At 49.4% G+C, this 17,801-nt stretch overlaps 1 protein-coding gene across 2 annotated transcripts in view; it reads left to right on the forward strand.

Moving 5' to 3' along the window:
• The window catches only part of NPAS2 (neuronal PAS domain protein 2), a 101,348-nt gene that overhangs the window by 52,615 nt on the left and 30,932 nt on the right, over window positions 1-17,801 (forward strand). For both annotated transcript variants that reach the window (XM_082851750.1, XM_082851751.1), the window contains exons 5-8: window positions 2,871-2,991; window positions 3,982-4,095; window positions 16,627-16,745; window positions 17,492-17,574. In XM_082851750.1, the coding sequence (XP_082707876.1) occupies window positions 2,871-2,991; window positions 3,982-4,095; window positions 16,627-16,745; window positions 17,492-17,574 (437 nt within the window). The remainder of the gene's footprint in view (window positions 1-2,870; window positions 2,992-3,981; window positions 4,096-16,626; window positions 16,746-17,491; window positions 17,575-17,801) is intronic.

A 17,801-nucleotide genomic window follows, 5' to 3' on the forward strand; every position in this document is an offset into this window, starting at 1 on the left:
AGAATGAGAAAATGGTAGCACAGCTAGTGGGGGGGGATTGCGGAGTATTTGTCCACAGAGATCCAAACAGGGGCCTCCAAGCAGGGAGCCTGGGGACCCCCAGAGCCCCTCCTTCCGCTCCTGCCTGCCCTTCCCCAGCCACCGAGCACATGCTTACAGTCCTGGAACCGCGGCTGCAGGAGGGGAGGCACCTGCCCCCTTTGCCGTGCTTCCCTCCGGTGCCGGGAGCCGCGGCTGGCACACGGCACCCTGAGTCGGTGTCAGTCGGATGGTGGTGTTGGCTGAGTCGTCTGGACGCGGCCCCTTCCTCTGTGTCTCCCCTTCCCCAGACCTGTTCAGACTTCGACCACTTCTAGCCTGGCTCCTGGGCCCCCTTCCTCCCCAGGCCACTAGAGGGTCCGAAATACAAGCACAGTCCTGCCCACCTTCCTCCACGTGCCCCAGCGGGTCCCCCGGCACACAAGCTCAGCCTTGACTCCTCTGTGGGCTGCTGGCCCCGAGCCCTACTGCCCTTCCCCACTCCTCCCCCACCCACTGTGCTGTCAGGGCTCCCACCCTCACCCCCGTCCCCACTTCTGTGTGGGCTGTGCCCCTGCCTGGAGCACCCGGGCTGCCTGGTGGACACCGCCTTGTCCCCAGACACACCTCCCCGCTGCAAGGATCCCTCCCCATGGGAACCGTCCCCGGGAGGCTCCCCTACCCGTCACTTTGGGTTCTGCACCCCAGGCTCAGAGTTCTCCAGGCGCCTGGTTTTTGCTTCCATCACAGCACTTGCCATGTTGTTCTTTCAGTTCATCAACATGTTCTTCTTGAAGGCCAAGCACCATCTGATGTCAGGGGTACAGGGGAGAGGCAGGCAGGGGACACACGTTATCATGGGAAAGAACAAGAAAGCCTGGAGTTGTTTCCTGCATGGTTAATGAACCCCTATCACGCCTGGCATCTGCCGTGTGCCCTTGTATCGGTCGCTGACTCAAAGCAGCTCGTGTCACCCTCACAGCCTCGTCATCTTCCCGTCAAGCAGAGTGCAGCTTGGAGGGCAGAGCTGGCTCTCACCTGCCTCGCCGGCCCTCCCAGGGCTTACTGCGTGGTCACAGATGTGCCCTTCCCCAGTGGGTACAGATGACACGGGCGCAGCGGCCAGAGGAGCAGGGGCAGTGGTCCTGTTCTGGGTGAGGGGCTGTCAGGGCTGCTTTCTCAGAGGAAGGGACTTCAAGGCCAGGACTTGAAGGCAGCACGGGAGTTCCTGAGCACAAGCAGAGGGTGCAGGATGCTCCAGCCTGAGGGTGCAGCCTGAGGGGCGGCCCAGAGGAAGAGGAGAGCCGGCAGCCCAGAGGAAAGGCAGTTTGGAGGGCTGGAGACGGACTGGGAGCGGAGGCTGTGCTCTGCTGAGCCCGACTAGTGAACTGGGGAGCTAAGGCTTCATCCCAGGAGCAGCTGGAAGCCCACGGAAGTTTGTTTTTTTAAAATATTTATTTTATATTGGAGTAGAGTTCATTTACAATGTTGTGTTCGTTGGCAAGGTGGTGACTTGGTCTGATACGAGGCTGCTGGCAGAGAGCAAATTGGACAGAGACGAAAGGTGATGTGGGAAGGCCAGTTTGGCCAGTTCACTGCCCAGAGGACATGATGGCCTGGACTAGGGTAGAGGCCAGAGGAAAAGGAGTGAATGGATCTGAGGGAGTTCGAGGGAGGAAAATCTCACAGCACTGAGACCCTGTTTGGATGTGAAGACGACAGGGAGAGGTCAAGGATGCCAGCTGGGTGTCGGGTATGGGCAGGTGACCGCTTGACAACACCACACGTGGGGACAGAGAACACAGCGGGGGGAGGAGATAATGAGGACATTGGGGGTGTATGTGGATCTGGGGTCCCCAAGTACATCTGGGAGGCAGATGGGATGTGAAGCCAGGACACCCAAGAGCGAGTTGCCTTGGCGTGCAGATGAAAGGGTGTGCACAGACGGTGTTTGAAGCTGTCGGAGGGGGTGAGTTTACTGAGGGATACAGAAGCGCCTGTCTCCTCTCTCCCCACCGTGATCTCCAACCTGCACCGTCCAGTATGGGAGCCACCGGCCACATGTGGTGACTTAAATTTCAATTAAAATAATTAAATACAATTTAAAATTCTGTCTTCCGGGACTTCCCTGGCCGTCCAGTGGTTAGGACTCGGTGCTTCCACTGTCGGGGCCCAGGTTCAATCCCTGAGGGGGGAACTAAGAATCCTACAAGCTGTGCGGTGCGGCAAAAAAAAAAACAAAAACCAAATCCAGTCACACGAGCCCTGCTTCAGGTGCTCGGAAGCCACGTGGCTGGTGGCTTCCCAGACGGCCCGTGCGGGTTACAGACCATTTCCATCATCACAGACCGCTCTGTTGGGTAACACTGAGTCTAGACTCCATTGTATTTATTTTGTGTCCACGGGTGCCCAGGTCCTCAGAAAAAAAGTACAATTCCTTTGATTACAGACCTTTAGAAGTAAACAGCCGTTTGTTGGCCTAGAGGTCGGAGAAGGAACCCGTAGGCTCTTCAAGGGCCCTCATGAGCGTGGTTGGCCTCGAGCTGGGGCTCCCCGCCAGCCACGCCGCCCCAGCCGGAACACGGGGGTGTTGTCAGCACACGGGGCTCCGAGGCGTGTTTGTCTGGCTTGAGTCTTAGTTCCTTCTCAGGCCCACGGGCAAGAGCACGTTTGCATTTGAACAGGTGAACCCTTTTAGATTACGATTCAAAATTCCAGAGTCTTCACAGAAAGTCAGGTCTGGAACCTCTCATTTCAGAAACCAGTTCTGAATTGTCACGAAGTTGCAGCCTTTGCTTTTTATTTTTCGTCTTTGTGGAATGTGTGCCTTGGTTCTTTCTTTTCTTTTCCAGTCGGATGTCACGGATCAGAATTTGTTACGTTTCCTTCCAGAACAAGAACACTCAGAAGTCTACAAAATGCTTTCTTCCCATATGCTTGTGACGGACTCCCCCTCCCCAGAACACTTAAAATGTAAGTTGAACTTCACTGGTTTTACGAGATAGAAAGATGAGGATGTCACTTCTGAAAGGAGGTTAGAATGAATTAAGAAGGGAGGACTAATTTTAAAAATAATTTTCCTTGTGACTCAGAACATTTCCAAGATCCGTGGAGGTATATTTTAAGTTCAAAGCTAAAACCGGAGTTTGGAATATGGAAGACGTTGAACTTTTATGCGGAAAATTTTAAAGCACAGAGCTTAGGAATAATAGCTTGTTTTGCATGTAATACAAGAGATCCCTTTTTTTTCCCCACATGATAGCCTTTTAGTAATAAAGGGTACAAAAATAAGTGAATAATCTTCTTATTTTGGAGGACACTGTGAGGCTAGATTTGTATTTATGATACTAAGTAACCAACTAAAAACTGAACAATTAGGTCAAAACTCCAAATTCTCTTCTGAGGCTGTCATCTGGTTATTTATAGACATTTGCAGGTTTTATGGAATTTTAAAGTTTTTGTCAAAATTGGCGACCTGGATAGAAAGCTGGTCCGGTCACCTAATGAAACGTGTATTTTGACGGCAGTAGCAAAGGTGCCTTGTACTTATTCAAGCCTTACTCCGTTTTCCGTGAATAATGTGTCCCATTGTACATCTGATTTTCCTTCAGAGCAAAGTGGAAAGATTAAATTAAGGAGAGCAGCTCTGAGCAGCTTTATTTTAATATACAGTATGAAAACAACCAGAACTAATTAAGGCCGACAGAACCAACCACAGACATCTGTGAGCAAATTAAGACTAATCGGGTCCGAGTATGGAATGCAAAACATCTATAAACTACAGAGGGGAAAAACCTGTGTTGCAAAGGTTATAAAACCATGTCTGAAAGTCAGTCATAATGAGAGAAATAGCCCGGCCATGTGTTGCCCAAACCCTGTGAGTTTCACAAGATGCGGCTTGTTTAGTCTAGAATCACTGTAGAGCTCTCATTCCGTTTCTCCTTTTTTCCTTTAATGGCCCAGCTGACAACGACTTAGAATTTTATTGCCATCTTCTCAGAGGCAGCTTGAACCCAAAGGAATTTCCAACTTATGAATACATAAAATTTGTAGGAAATTTTCGCTCTTACAACAACGGTAAGCGTTCATTGTCGTATGATTGGGGCAGTGGCTTTTCTCATGCAAACGTGCACGTAGGGGCGGGAGGGAGGGGCGCATATGTGCTTTCCATATTTGCATTTGGATTTCTGTGTTCCCAAGATGTGTTTTCTGTGCTCCTAAATGGTACCTCCCATTCGGGAAGAACACGCATCCGCACCTGTTTATGCCAGCACATGGAGTCCCAGTGAGAGGCACCTTATTCATTTATTTATTTTCAGGCTAATGGAATAGTTCTATGCTCTGAGAAACAACTTACGGTTAATAAAGAACGGGCTCAGCCTACACACAGCCAAACAGGGCTTCATTGTGACATGAAGATCCCTAACCTTGGCTTCTGCATTTTTTTTTTTTTTTTTTGCGGTACGCGGGCCTGTCACCGTTGTGGCCTCTCCCGTTGCGGAGCACAGGCTCCGGACGCGCAGGCTCAGCGGCCGTGGCTCACGGGCCCAGCCGCTCCGCGGCATGTGGGATCCTCCCGGACCGGGGCACGAACCCGTGTCCCCTGCATCGGCAGGCGGACTCTCAGCCACTGCGCCACCAGGGGAGCCCTGGCTTCTGCATTTTTATCCTCCTTTTTACGGAACTGCTGGGAGCCTGTTTTCATAGGTCTAGTCCATGGCCCTTCTGCTAAGTCTGGCCCTAATGCACAGGACATGGTCCTTTTATGAGGAGCCAGCCATCTCCATTAGATGAATTATCAGGCAGCATAAGCCAAGCAGTAAAATCTTGCTTTCTGTAATTACCCAGATAACTAATTGTCCAAGGCCAGGCTGCAACTCTCAAACAGACTTAAACACTCCGTTTTACTTTTTTTTTTTTTTTTTTTTTTTTTTGCGGTACGCGGGCCTCTCACTGTTGTGGCCTCTCCCGTTGCGGAGCACAGACTCCGGACGCGCAGGCTCAGCGGCCGTGGCTCACGGGCCCAGCCGCTCCGCGGCATGTGGGATCTTCCCGGACCGGGGCACGAACCCGTGTCCCCTGCATTGGTCTGCGGACTCTCAACCACTGAGCCACCAGGGAAGCCCATCCGTTTTACTTTTGACCCAGGCAAAATGGGGATGCAGGCCTGATGCCAGAGATTCAGAAACACAAGTCCCAACACGCAGCCCCACTGGGGAGCCCGGCACAGAGTGGCCAGTCCTCAAAACCCAACACAAAACGCCTAACTTTGAAAGCTCTAACATTTTATAAAATAGCAAAGATGGGGCGGGGAGAATAGAAGGAAGTGTTGACAGGGAATGGTAGAAAGAGAGAAGAGGGGAGGAGAAAAAATGGCAAAGGGAAACAAATACAGAAAGGTGAGCCACGGGAAGGAGGGGGTGCGCCGGTGGGTGACACGAGGGAGTGGCTGCTGGCAGCTGACTTGCGGCGCTTCGCTTGCTGTTGTTTAACTCTGGACCCACGGTCCAGTCTATTCCCCCCGTCAGATGAGTCCCAGAGTTTCCATTAGAAGCAGCCGAAGTAACGGCACTGAGTCCTAATGACGGTCCCTGTTGTATGTTATTTGCGTACATATACATGCTTTGCTTAAGAGGCTCCAACTATTTGCTGAACAGCTCGATCCTCCAGGCCCCGTGTTCAGGGATGGATGATGGGCTCCCTGGCCAACTCGGGGCCCTTTGCGGAAGCACCCCACCTCGGGCTCGGGGTGCCCGAGTGGTTGGGAGTCGTGGCAGGTCAGCCTTCCCAAGGGGGCCCCTAAATCTGGGCAAAGCGGGATGAAGCCGAGACCTGCCCGTGTCTAATCCGACTCATCTGAGAGGCTTTCCTGAACCTCATGAGACACGTGTGTGATGAACCACACGACTCAGTAAAGAAACTGACCTAAGGGGTACCTCGTGGAAAACTCCACGTGGTTCCAGTCCGGTGCTGTGGTTCCCTGGGTGAGGCAGCCTGTTACCGTGCAGATTCTCAGATGTCCCTGGAAGATTCTAGTTCAGCACACCTGAGGGCGCGGCTGGGACTGAGCAGTTGGAAAACAACCTAGGGGTTCTGATGCAAAGGGTCGTGGACTTTGAGAAACACTGCCCCACTGTAACACTACATGGCATTCCGTAGGAATTTTAATGACACTCCTCTTGCTTATGGTGCCAGGCACCTCTATCCTTGAATTAATATAAGCAGTGGTTTGGAATTGCTTAAAATGTGTACCGTGGCCATAATGCCAGCTGCTGGGATAGCAGCCTATCCCAGTTGGTCGCATGCAAGGAAGGGTCCCCAGAGTGCCGAGACTGTGGGAATTATGGGATGCTGCTCCCACGTGTCTCCGTGATAACAGCACACGCACTTAATGAAGGGTACCGGGTTGTGATTGGCTGGTGACCAGCGTTATCCTGTGAATGTACATTTCCACGACTCTCATTAAGATGCTACTGGACGTCGCTTTGAAGCTTCCTGTCTTGTCTTTTATCACGTTTTAGAGGATTTCAAGGAAATAGGCAGGCTTCATTGTGAATACCTGAGACTTTTTTTTTTTTTTAAAACCAGCAAGGCTTTATTTTCTCTTCAAGTTGAGACACTGTTTGTTTGCCTGAAAGAATGTGTGGAAGTTATGTGTGATTTTTTTTTTTTTTTTTTGGTGGGGGGAACTGTTACTGCTATAAACACACGGCATTGAAAGTGGAAGTTTTAAAACCAAGAGTTTAAAACCAGAGTGTCTTTGCAGAGCCTGCTGAACAAACCAAAGTTAGGGGAGCTTTCTTGAGACAGGAGTCTCCAAATGTAATTGTGGACACACTGAACTATAATTCTCACTTGGATTAAAACAGCCAAAAGTGTCAGTCAGATGAGTTTCTAAGATGGAACCCTATGAAGTCACCAACATGCAACCATTTTTGGCCGCTAAAGTAAGGTTTAACATAAGAAATCATTCAGATTTGATTCTGTAGGTTTATTTCTCGATAAACGTGGAATGATGGGATCATAAAAATAGCTCACCTTTTAGGAGTGTTTCCTCAGTGCCAGGCCCTGGGCTCAGTCCTGACACTGGTTGTCTCGTTGAATCCTGGCAGCAATTTCATGAGATGGTCCTCATGGCGTCATCCCATCTTTTTTTCTTTTTCTTTAATTGAAGTATAGTTGATTTACAATGTTGTGTTAGTTTCAGGTGGACAGCATCGTGATTCAGTTTTATGTATATATGTGCAGATATATGAATATATATATTTTTCAGATTCTTTTCTCTTATAGGTTATTACAAAATATTGAGTATAGTTCTCTGTGCTGTACAGTAGGTCCTGGTTGGTTATCTATTTTACGTACAGTAGTGTATATCTATTAATCCTGATCTCCTAATTTATCCCTCCCCCAACCCCCTTTCTCCTTTGGTAACCATAAGTTTGTTTGCTATGTCTGTGAGTCTGTTTCTGTTTTGTAAATAAGTTCATTTGTATCTTTTTTTTTTAGATTCCACATATAAGTGATATCATATGATATTTGTCTTTCTCTGTTTGACTTACTTCACTCAGTATGAGATCTCTAGGTCCATCCATGTTGCTGCAAATGGCATTATTTCATTCTTTTTTATGGCTGAGTAATATTCCATTGTGTAAATATACCGCATCTTTGTTACCTAGTCATCTGTCAGTGGACATTGACGTTGCTTCCATGTCCTGGCTATTGTAAATAGTGCTGCTATGAACATTGGGGTGCATGTATCTTTTCAAATTATAGTTTTCTCCAGATATATGGCATCATTCCATTTCTTTTGAATTTTTGAATTTTTTTTTTTATACAGCAGGTTCTTACTAGTTATCCATTTTATACATATTAGTGTATACAGCTCAATCCCAATCTCCCAGTTCATCCCACGCCCCCCAGCCCCTCCGCTTTCCCGACCTTGGTGTCCATACGTTTGTTCTCTACATCTGTATCTCCATTTCTGCCCTGCGAACCGGTTCATCTGTACCATTTTTCTAGGTTCCACGTATAAGACCTCATTCCATCTTAACAGAGGAGGAAATTGATTCATAAAAGGGTTAAGTCTCAAGTGCACAGGTGGGATGTGAGAGACCCAGATTCAGAGCCGTTCTAACCCTGAACTCATACTCTTAACTTCAGGCTTTGCTGCTTCCCACAGATCGAGGTGGCTATTACACATTTAGATGCAGACACAGGCCTCTCCCCGGCACCTGGCATTCTGTTGGTCCATGATGTCTGTACCTGTGCACATCACGTGTCCTGCGCCCATGTACCAGGCTGTTTTAAGAGTACCCTAGATTTGTTTTAAATCAAATATGGTAAGACACACAGACATGGAAAGGACTGTGATGAAGGAAGAGGTTTATGCTTACAGATCCCTAGAAACGGTCACAGCACGCCATGCAGGGCCACACACGGGGGCACCAGGATAGGCCAAAAGCAGAGGGAGCTCAGGAAACGTGGGCAGAGGCCTCTATTATGGTTTCTGCAGAAAAGAGCAGGCGAGGCAGAGTAAGCAGGCTTGGGTTTGGCTGGTTTGAATAATTACAGCAGGCTGTCGGGTGTAAGGGCTGCCGCTGGTTGTCTGGCCCTGGGTGGGAGTGGGGGGGGGGCGGGGATTAGGGCAGGTGGGTAGTGGCTCAGAGTGTGAGAGCCTGATAGAGGAGAGGGTGCGGGGTGTGAGCTCTGGATGGGTTGGGTTTGCCTCCGAAACGTACACTGGAAGTGAGTTGTTTGCTATCTCTAGGAGTTGTCTGACCCTGAGAGGAGCAGTCCCTCTAGAGTCAGCACGGCCCCAGATGTCAAAGCATCAGATCCAGAAACATGATTATTACACGAGCCACCGCGTGCAGATTCCCCAAGGTCCCAGGCAGGCACAGGGTAAGGAGCAATAGGTAGAGGATAGAAAATATGACCGTGAACATCAGTTTTATTTTCTTTTTTTTAAGACTATTTTTTATACAGCAGGTTCTTATTAGTTATCTGTTTTATACATATTAGTGTATACATGTCAGTCCCAATCTCCCAGTTCATCCCACCACCACCCACCCCCGCTTTCCCCCCTTGGTGTCCATACGTTTGTTCTCTACATCTGTGTCTCTATTTCTGCCTTGCAAATCAGTTTTATTTTCATAAAATACCTGCTCATACTTCAAAGAACTATGCAGAAAACCCTACTTTGGTCCATTACCGTGAAAAGTCCTATCATTTCTGTAGGGCTGATGAGTTTGAGGAGTGTTGTCTGATGTCTTCTTGTTTGATGCCTGTCAAGAGGAAATAGTGGATTGGAAAGGATGGGGAGCTTTACTCACCTGTGGACTCATTGCACCCCTTCCTGGGCCCACACGGTCTGTGCCTGGCATATAAATAAGTGCCCAATGGACTCAGGTTGACCTACACTGAGGCTCAGTCCTCAGCCCTGGATGCACAGGTGGAAGGGGGCAGATCCAGGGTTCAGGCCAAAGACTTCTGACTTGTGGGGAAATAACGCCCTTCCCTGGGAGCTGAGGATGGAGCATGCCTTAGCTGAGCCCAGAGCACACTCCAGGGAAGGGGCAGCAGCTTCCCGGAGGGCTCCCGCCACTTCTTTGTCCCTAAATCCAAAGCGAAGATGAAATCCACTTTCGTACACACTGGGGAAACTGGAGTGTGTTACTTTCTGTTGCCCTGTGAACTGTCTGCACTGGCAGGCCTCTGGAGCAGTGCTGAGTGCTCAGAGAAGTTGACCCCTGGCCTCCACTCACTCCCCACTGACCCCCTCCCACCTGGGGTCTCGGGGTGCTGGGAGGCCAGTGGCCCCCCTTCTGATGTCTTTCCCAGGCCCCTCACTCGGGAGCCCCCCCAGAACTGTCGTTGACACCCTCTCCCGGCCTAGAGCTCATCTCAGCGACCCATCTGATAGATAGATGGGAACCCAGGCTGATAAGTGCTGGCTGCTACCCCAAACTTACATCCACAGGAACCCTTGGGCCTTAAGCTGAAAGGCCCCAAGTTAAATGTGTAGGCTGCAGGGCAGGGAAGAGAGGGTGGGACGGAGCCAGAGAGGAGGCGCTTACACCACATAGATGAAGATGCCATCGGCTTCACCTGCGCAGATCCGTCTGGCCCTATGACCCTGGGAGGCCGGGGCGGGGGAGGACAAAGCACCTTTGCCCTTGTTGACGGGCTTAAACTCTCTAATTGGATGTTTCCAGATTCACCCATCCATTGTGCCACCTTACCTGCCCCCCCACACACACTCCTGGGCACTGGGACAAACGCACCAACCATTGCCTAAATACTTGAGCAAAATGGAATTTCCCTACATCTTGGTCACTCCTTAGGATTCCATCATTTGCCACAGATGTTCTAGGGGACGGGAGGGCACACAGGACTTCCCATCTTTAACCTAGATTTTTAATCAGTGTGAAGACGTACGTGTCAGGAAATGGGATGAGGAAGTAGTTTTCTTCGAATTGTTTCACTTCGGGACAGTTTCTGTCCTGCTCTGTGAGAAGCTTCCTGTAGGAATCTAAGCTGGGATATGGAATCACATGTCTCATCCTGTCCCCATAAAAAGCCCTCTCTGACCCCAGCCATGTGGCCTGGAGCCCCGGGGTGGACCACTGGTCAGAGCAGCCCCTGGGCCACCTCTGCTCTGCCCACTGTTTCCAGAATAGAGTTGAAACAAAATTACTTTATTTGGGGCTATGTTTGTCTGCTAACAGATTTTTTTTTTTTTTGAGCTTTCCAATAAATACACCCCCAACCCAAGTCAGGTAGCCCCAGTCCTACAGTCTGATTGGGAAGGAACCGTCCAGATGATGTTCACAGGCATAATGAACAGTCCTAAGAAGGGGCAGCTTGAAGGGGTCCTAAGAAGCAGGTCCCCGTTCCTCAAAGAACTTGGTGTCTGGAAGCAGGCTGTCCTCTCTGTGAGCCGACCTCCGCCCCAAGACTTGGATTTAAGCGCGCATCTGACTGAAAGCCAGAAAGCAGTATTTCAAAAGTGGCTGGTGTGCTTCCAAGTAGGTCACCCTCGGCAAACATGCTGCTCTGGGCTTTCCAGAAACCACACACCAGAGGATAAAAGTTTCCCTGCCCTCATTGTACCTACTCACCTCTAACCACGCAACCAGATTTGAAATGCTGGCAGAAGTGGACGCTTTCCAGCTTTCAACCCTTGATGTCCTGTGGGATTTCCGTAGGTTGCCTCACTTTACGGCTTTGGCGTTTTCGGGTTTTTTTTTCCTGAGCTGAACTAATTGAGACGTCTCAGTGAAGGGAACCAACCGCACGCCCACCAGACCTCACTGGGAGTGGGGACGTGAGTTTCGCCCAGGAGGACAGCTTCATGGAAGGAAGTCTGATCTGTCTGTCCCAGGCCCCCGAGAGTAAGAAGCAGAGGGTCCCTGCCACCCAGACGGGGATGCGCGGCGTCCTTCTCCAGCAACGGTCATTGCTGCCGGATTAGATTGCAGAGGAATCACGATCACAGTCAAGAACAAACTGTTACCCAAGGGCATCGTTCCGCATGAGCATCTATTAAAATGGAGGGGTGAGGAACGGTCAGACCTTTATCAACCCCATCTTCCTGCTTGTTTCAGCCCGGGAGCAGGGAACTTTTGTCCGGGTTGTCCGATACTTGTGATAAAAATGTGCACAAGATATGCACTTGGAGGAGGAGGACGAGGGCCTGTAGGAAGTTCAGTCTCCTGAGGATCCAGTAGTCAGGCCCTGTGGACCAACCGTCTGGGGGAGATCTTATCCCCTCACAAGCTCCTGGCCGCGACGAATACTCATTTTAATTGATGAATGCCAGGGCAAAGAAGAAATTCAAGTAAGACGTGTATTTTCCCATTAGGGTGATTTTTTTTTTCTTCAGTCCAGCACATTGCAAACCCCCAGCTCCCTCGTGTGGCTCTCAGCCTTTCTCCGACATTGTTTTTTCCGAATGCCAAACAGAACTGGCAGAAGGAAAAGAAGAAGCGTGTATTGCCCCAGCAAGATGGGTGGTGGCCCAGGCTAAAAACTGCACGAGATTATCTTGCTGCCACTCTCCTAAGAGCCCAGTCACCCGGCTGGCTTTTCACAACACACCGGGGGAAGGATACCGTGAAGAGAGAGAAAGAGAGTCTGGAAAGAGTGCGTAATTAGAGATGATTTCTCATGAAGGTGCAGAAAATTACTTTCCCCTCCACATTCTAACACTCCATCCCAAACATTTTGGACATTTATCACAAATGAAATTCAGGGACTTCGTTCTTCCCTTACAAACCTCCTCATCAACTGTTTCACGTCTTCCCAGACACCTACCGGATTTGTTTTTCGTTTGTTCCAAGAAGGGCAGAGAAAGCTGTTTGTCGCTCTCCTTGTGGACTGTTAGTGTGTTTTCCTACAGCTGTTGCGACTAATTTATCAGCAGGCCATCTCTGATCAGAATACTCCATTGTGTGGGCCTGATGGCTGAACCCATGCTGAGGAGAAAAAGTTACCTCTTTCTCCATTTATTCCCAGTTTGTGCTGTTGGCTGACCTTCCCTGTCACCATCCCTGCCTCTCCCTCCATCTTTCCTATCCCTTTGGAAGCCCGTCCTCATACCCCCTGGGGTCTCCCTGCCCCCGTGGTATCCTTATCTCCTCGTCATGACTGATGTGGGAGCTCACCTCTCATCAGGCAGACTTGGAAGCCAGCCCCGGATGCCAAGTGAGACACACCTCATCCTTCTTATCCTCCAGAGAACCTCTGGGATCTCTTGGTTTGGGGATCCTATGAATGCCAGCCCACGCAAAGTTCTTTCGGGATCTCTGCAATCAGAGGCTTCAGTGATGAACGATCTGGGAGTAAAGAAGGGAATCCGTAACCCTGTAGGCCCTTTTAACATCCTGCATCTCCCCAAGCACGAGGCCCACGACGGGCGCTTGACTGTCTTCCACGGAGTGCTTTGCAGCTGGTTCACATCCCATCTCGCCCAGGCGTCCTTCTGACCGGTGTTAATGCATCAGGGGGCAGTGAGTCAGCCTGAGCCTCTGGAACCAGAACCGTGTCCGTGGGCCACCTTCCCACTGCGCGCCAGCCACCGGCAGTACCAGGCTGGGCTGTGGAAGGGAAGCCACCTTGGGGTCTTAAGGTCTGCCTGTTGGTTGCTGGCCAGGATCAGAAGGTCTCTTCCCGAACTAGGCTTTAAGCCGTGAGCTGGAAGGTCATCTCGTGAGAGCATCGTTCAGTAAACACATGTTGGACGCCTGCTGTGGGGAAGACGCCCACTCAGAGCTGGAGACAGACGCCTCGCCCCTGTTCCCGCGTGGCGAAGGCGAGTTCTTTAGCTTTGGGAAAGACGAGGTCGCTTCTTCTTTTGGATACTATAAAAGCTATGTATTCACTCTACGCAGAACATGTAAATCACTAAAAAGTATAGTTTGGTGAACGTTTTCTCCATTCCAGAACATACTAGATCAGTCGGGAATAACGGCTCTCTGTCTGCCTCGAAATAATCTAATTATGGCTCCCAGAGTCTCCTTTACCTCTGATGCAAAGTAAACTACTTATTCTGGGGATTGTGTCCTCATATGTGTTTGAGGAGGGCAGAGGTAACAATTAAATATATCTCTAGTGTCTTGCAGTCCCTGCACGATAAATCAGTTTATTACAGATGAAAACAGATAGTTTTTCATTATTTGTATTAATGGGATGCAAACACATACTGGATCCTTTTACATGGCAAATAACCACAAAACTACTTATCTTTGATAGTATATTGGGTTTTATAATTACACAAGATATAAATGTTGTAAAATATTGTTATGAATAATACACCTCAAACAAAACAGTGAGGCCACACTGTAATGATTCACTAGACTGTGCTCAGATCACTTTTGAGTAACTCTGGGGGGCGGGGCTGGGAAGTGTATCAATAGTAAGCATTCATCACTTTTGTTGGTTGTGAGTGTGTGTGAGTGTGTGTGTGCGCGTGCGCACACGCACGTGTGCACACGCATGCCTGTTGGGTGGCGGGGAAAGGAAAAGTCTGGAAGCAGTCAGAGATCTGATAAGATGGGGCTGTGCTGCAATGAGTGGTTAATCCTTCTGAGGGGCTAGGGAGGCCAGTTGTAATTAGATCTGTTTTTTTCTATGACTTAAATGGAAACAACTAATTAAATCCTTAATTAATGTTTTTAAACCACCTCGGGATAAGAAGTGCCAGAGAAGTTACTCTAAGTATTCCCTATTACCAGGAGGTCCCGGGGCACAGCCTGCTCTCGTTGACTCTAGAATTTGTGAGAAGGGCTTCTGCTGAGAGGACAAGTCATTTCAGGTGCAACTGGCCAAAGGTTGAAAGTGTCCTCCTCCCCCTGGTTTTCCCCTTGCCCTCTGTTACAACTTTCAGCTTTGAGTCACATTCGCCTTTGATCAGGCCTTCATCTGCTTCAGGTTTTGTGGTGGGAGAAGCTTGTTTAGAAGGAATTTGCTCAGTTCCAGGCCCCTCTGTAACAGATCTGGCTTATCAAGTGCAGACTCCAGGCAATCTTGAAATTTCCCTCCTGGGAAATTTCCATCTCTAAAGCCTTCGAAGTTATAAAAGGACTCTGGTAAAACCACCTTGGGAGACACCCAGGCCAATGGCAAGGTCTGCAAAACACCCACTTAATTTCCACGATCTGAGGCTCTGCCCCTTGAAGAAGTGGTCGGAGGCTGGTGTTCCCAACCTTGTCCCCCTCGCTGTAAATCGCTGAGGAAGGCGCTTACTGACAGCACGTGAATTTAGCAGCCGAAAGGATCAAACCAGCTCCTGGTTGAGAGACAGATTAAAGAGACTTTCTCTTAAATGCCTGGGAAGCCCTCAGATGTTCACTTGGAAGGTCTTGCTATCCTGAAAGAGAATTTTATTAGGTTGTTTTCTGGCCGGAGATGTCTGATAGATTCAAGCAGAGAGGATATTTCACATCTGGGGAATTTTAAATGTCTTTTTATTATGCAGATGTTCACATCTGCAGGCCCTTCCCTTATGTGGACTTAGTTTCCTTTCTCTTGATGACTTCCTTGGCTCACCCTACAAATTGTGGAGGCCAACAACGGACAGATGTAAACTCTCTCAGGCCCACGATTTTTTATTTTACCCACTTTATATTCATGTTTGGAAACCTTTATTAGTATTTATGTGAATGCCTTCAGAGACTATGTTTGGTAAAAGGAATTTATTCATGTTAGTGAGTAGAAGACCACTATAGATAGAAGACCCATTATAGATAGAATCACTTAGAAACCTGTAAACATAGAAAACAAAGGATTCCCGGAAAGCCAAAATCCAAAGAGAGTCGCTCAGATTTCATTTTAGAACGCAGTTAGTTTTCTGACGCTTTCTATGTTCTCAGATTGGAAAACATAACTCTGTCTTAATCTACAAGTTCAGAAATGTACGAGATATAATCAAATACATTTTAAAAAGAAAGAGGTGGTATAGTTTATCTCGAATAATTATCCTCAACCCTGGCTGCACGTTAGTAAATCTGGGGGGCTTTGAAAAGTGCGGGTACCTGGGCTTTACCCCGAGTTTCTGAATTAGCTGACCTGGGATGGGGGCAATCATGTAGAAGGTTCTGGGGAATCTGGAGAGAATTCAGTGAGTTTTCTCATATTGAACAGGGCTCTTTTTCCCACCTAGCAAACTCCACCTAAAATAGCAGAATTTTTCTCTGGCCTGGAAGGTAAAGCAGTTTTTCACAGGCACCATGAAGACAGGTATTCGGCCCCCAGGTCTCTGGGGGCCTGGTCTCAGCATCATGGTAGGCAGGAGCCCAGAAGAGCCCCCTCTTGGGAGTCCCGAGACCTGGGTGGAGGCCCGGCTGCATCATTTCCACTCTGAGTCACCTCAGTTAATATGCACAAGCTTCCTGGACCTCTCAGCATCCTCATTTGTAGAATAAGGGAAGTCACACCTTCCCGGACTTGTAAGAATGCATAAGACACAGTGAGCAGGTTTTGTCACCTGTGCAGTGAGTTTTCTCGTGGACACTGCATACCTGTTGGGGCCACCCTGAGTCCTGAGTCCATCTCCTCAGTGAAGCCACTGCATCAGCATGGGCTCCTGGGGGTGGGTAGATGGGGGGTTTCAGGACAGAAGCCCTTGAATCCCAAGTGGGCCGCTCCAGGGCCAGGGGCAGAGGTGGGGTCACCGTGTGTCCAGACCTGCTACTTCCCCTGAGCCCATCAGTATCAGAAACACCGCCTGACGGTGCAGCTCATCCTTTAGGACACTGGCTGATGTGCGCACCCAGGCCCTGCTGCAGCATGGGGCCTGCTGCTCAGGTGGCAGAGAATTTTTCCCGGCACAGTAACCGCCGTGGCTGCAGGACTGTGGCGGGGGTGGGGGGTGGGGGGGGGCAGAGCACTGTGTTGCTCACTCGAATTCCAGCTCTGTTTGGCCTTGTGCGAGTTGCTTCCCAGTCTGAGCCTCGGTTTCCTGTGCAGTGGGGATGAGAGTAGCACCTAGGTCCCTGAGTTGCCGTGAAAATGAGGTAGTTGATGGACCTGAGGCCTCTCAGTTAGTGCCCAGTGGGGCTTGGCTCTGCACCAGCCGGGGCTGACCTGTGTCTCTTCCCCTCTGCCCAGCGCCCAGCCCCTCCTGTAATGGCTTTGACAGCGCCCTTTCGAGGCCCTGCCGAATGCCCCTGGGAAAGGAGGTCTGCTTCATTGCCACCGTTCGCCTGGCAACACCGCAATTCTTAAAGGCAAGTACCCGGAGAGAATTTATCATGCGGAGCGAGTACCACTGAGTCACACTGAGTGATGGGTAATTCATTGTCTTTCTGGGAAAGAATAAGATTTCAATGAGCTCGTCACCGACTCTGAGAACGTTAAATGTCTGATTTCTGTACGGTGACAGCCCCGCAAGCTCTTTCCCCGAACTTTGGTGGCCTGCGAGCCATTTTGTTGGAAGGCAGCATGAATTGCTGGTCATCCTGCAGAGATGCTCTTCTAGAATTCTGTAAGCCTCCCTACCCTTCACATCCATGTTGACACCACTCAGGGCAGGCGGAGGTAAAAACTGAGTCAAATTGAGGGCTGGCCTGTGGTCTCTTATCTGTGATTGCTTTCGTGTCAGAATTTAACGTCATGAACTCAACATGAATTGCATGAATTCAGCATTGCAGATTCAACGTTGCATGAATGTTGAGTTAAAGCAGTCATTCAAATTCAGATGAAAAGCCATTTTGCACATGTTTACCACACGTCTAGATAATAGGAAGGGAGTGGTGTGACATTTTGGTTCTTAGGTATTTTTCCCCAGCTTGTGAAATAAATTTAGCATCATCTAATACCAAACTTAGCTGCAGATGCGGAGTCGCAGTCCAAGACAACTTGGAGACTTTGCTCCAAACGATTTTAACTTCTGTTGCCGACCGCGCATTCTTGAACTAACCGGCGGGGGGAGCATCTGGCACCCCGAGTAATAGCTTTCTCCCTCTTAATACAGGAAATGTGCATCGTTGACAAACCTTTAGAGGAATTCACTTCAAGACATAGCTTGGAATGGAAATTTTTATTTCTGGATCACAGGTTTGTGAAAAGAAAAACATACTTGGGTTGGGTGCTTTGCGAGTGCTTGTTTCCATGAGCCAGGCTCTCCTTGGGGGAGGAAAGTCAGGCCTGGTCTCTGCAAGAAGGGCTCTCTGGCAGTGGGGAAAGTGCTTCCCAGCCGGGGACAGGAGGTTTCCCTCCACTGCATTTGCCCCCTCTGAAGATATGTCCTGGGTTTGGGTCAGAGCATCTCAGGAGAGCCAGGC

The sequence above is a fragment of the Leucopleurus acutus genome (genome assembly GCF_964270905.1).
Source record: "Leucopleurus acutus genome assembly, chromosome: 12".
In the NCBI taxonomy this organism is placed as follows: Eukaryota; Metazoa; Chordata; class Mammalia; order Artiodactyla; family Delphinidae; genus Leucopleurus; species Leucopleurus acutus.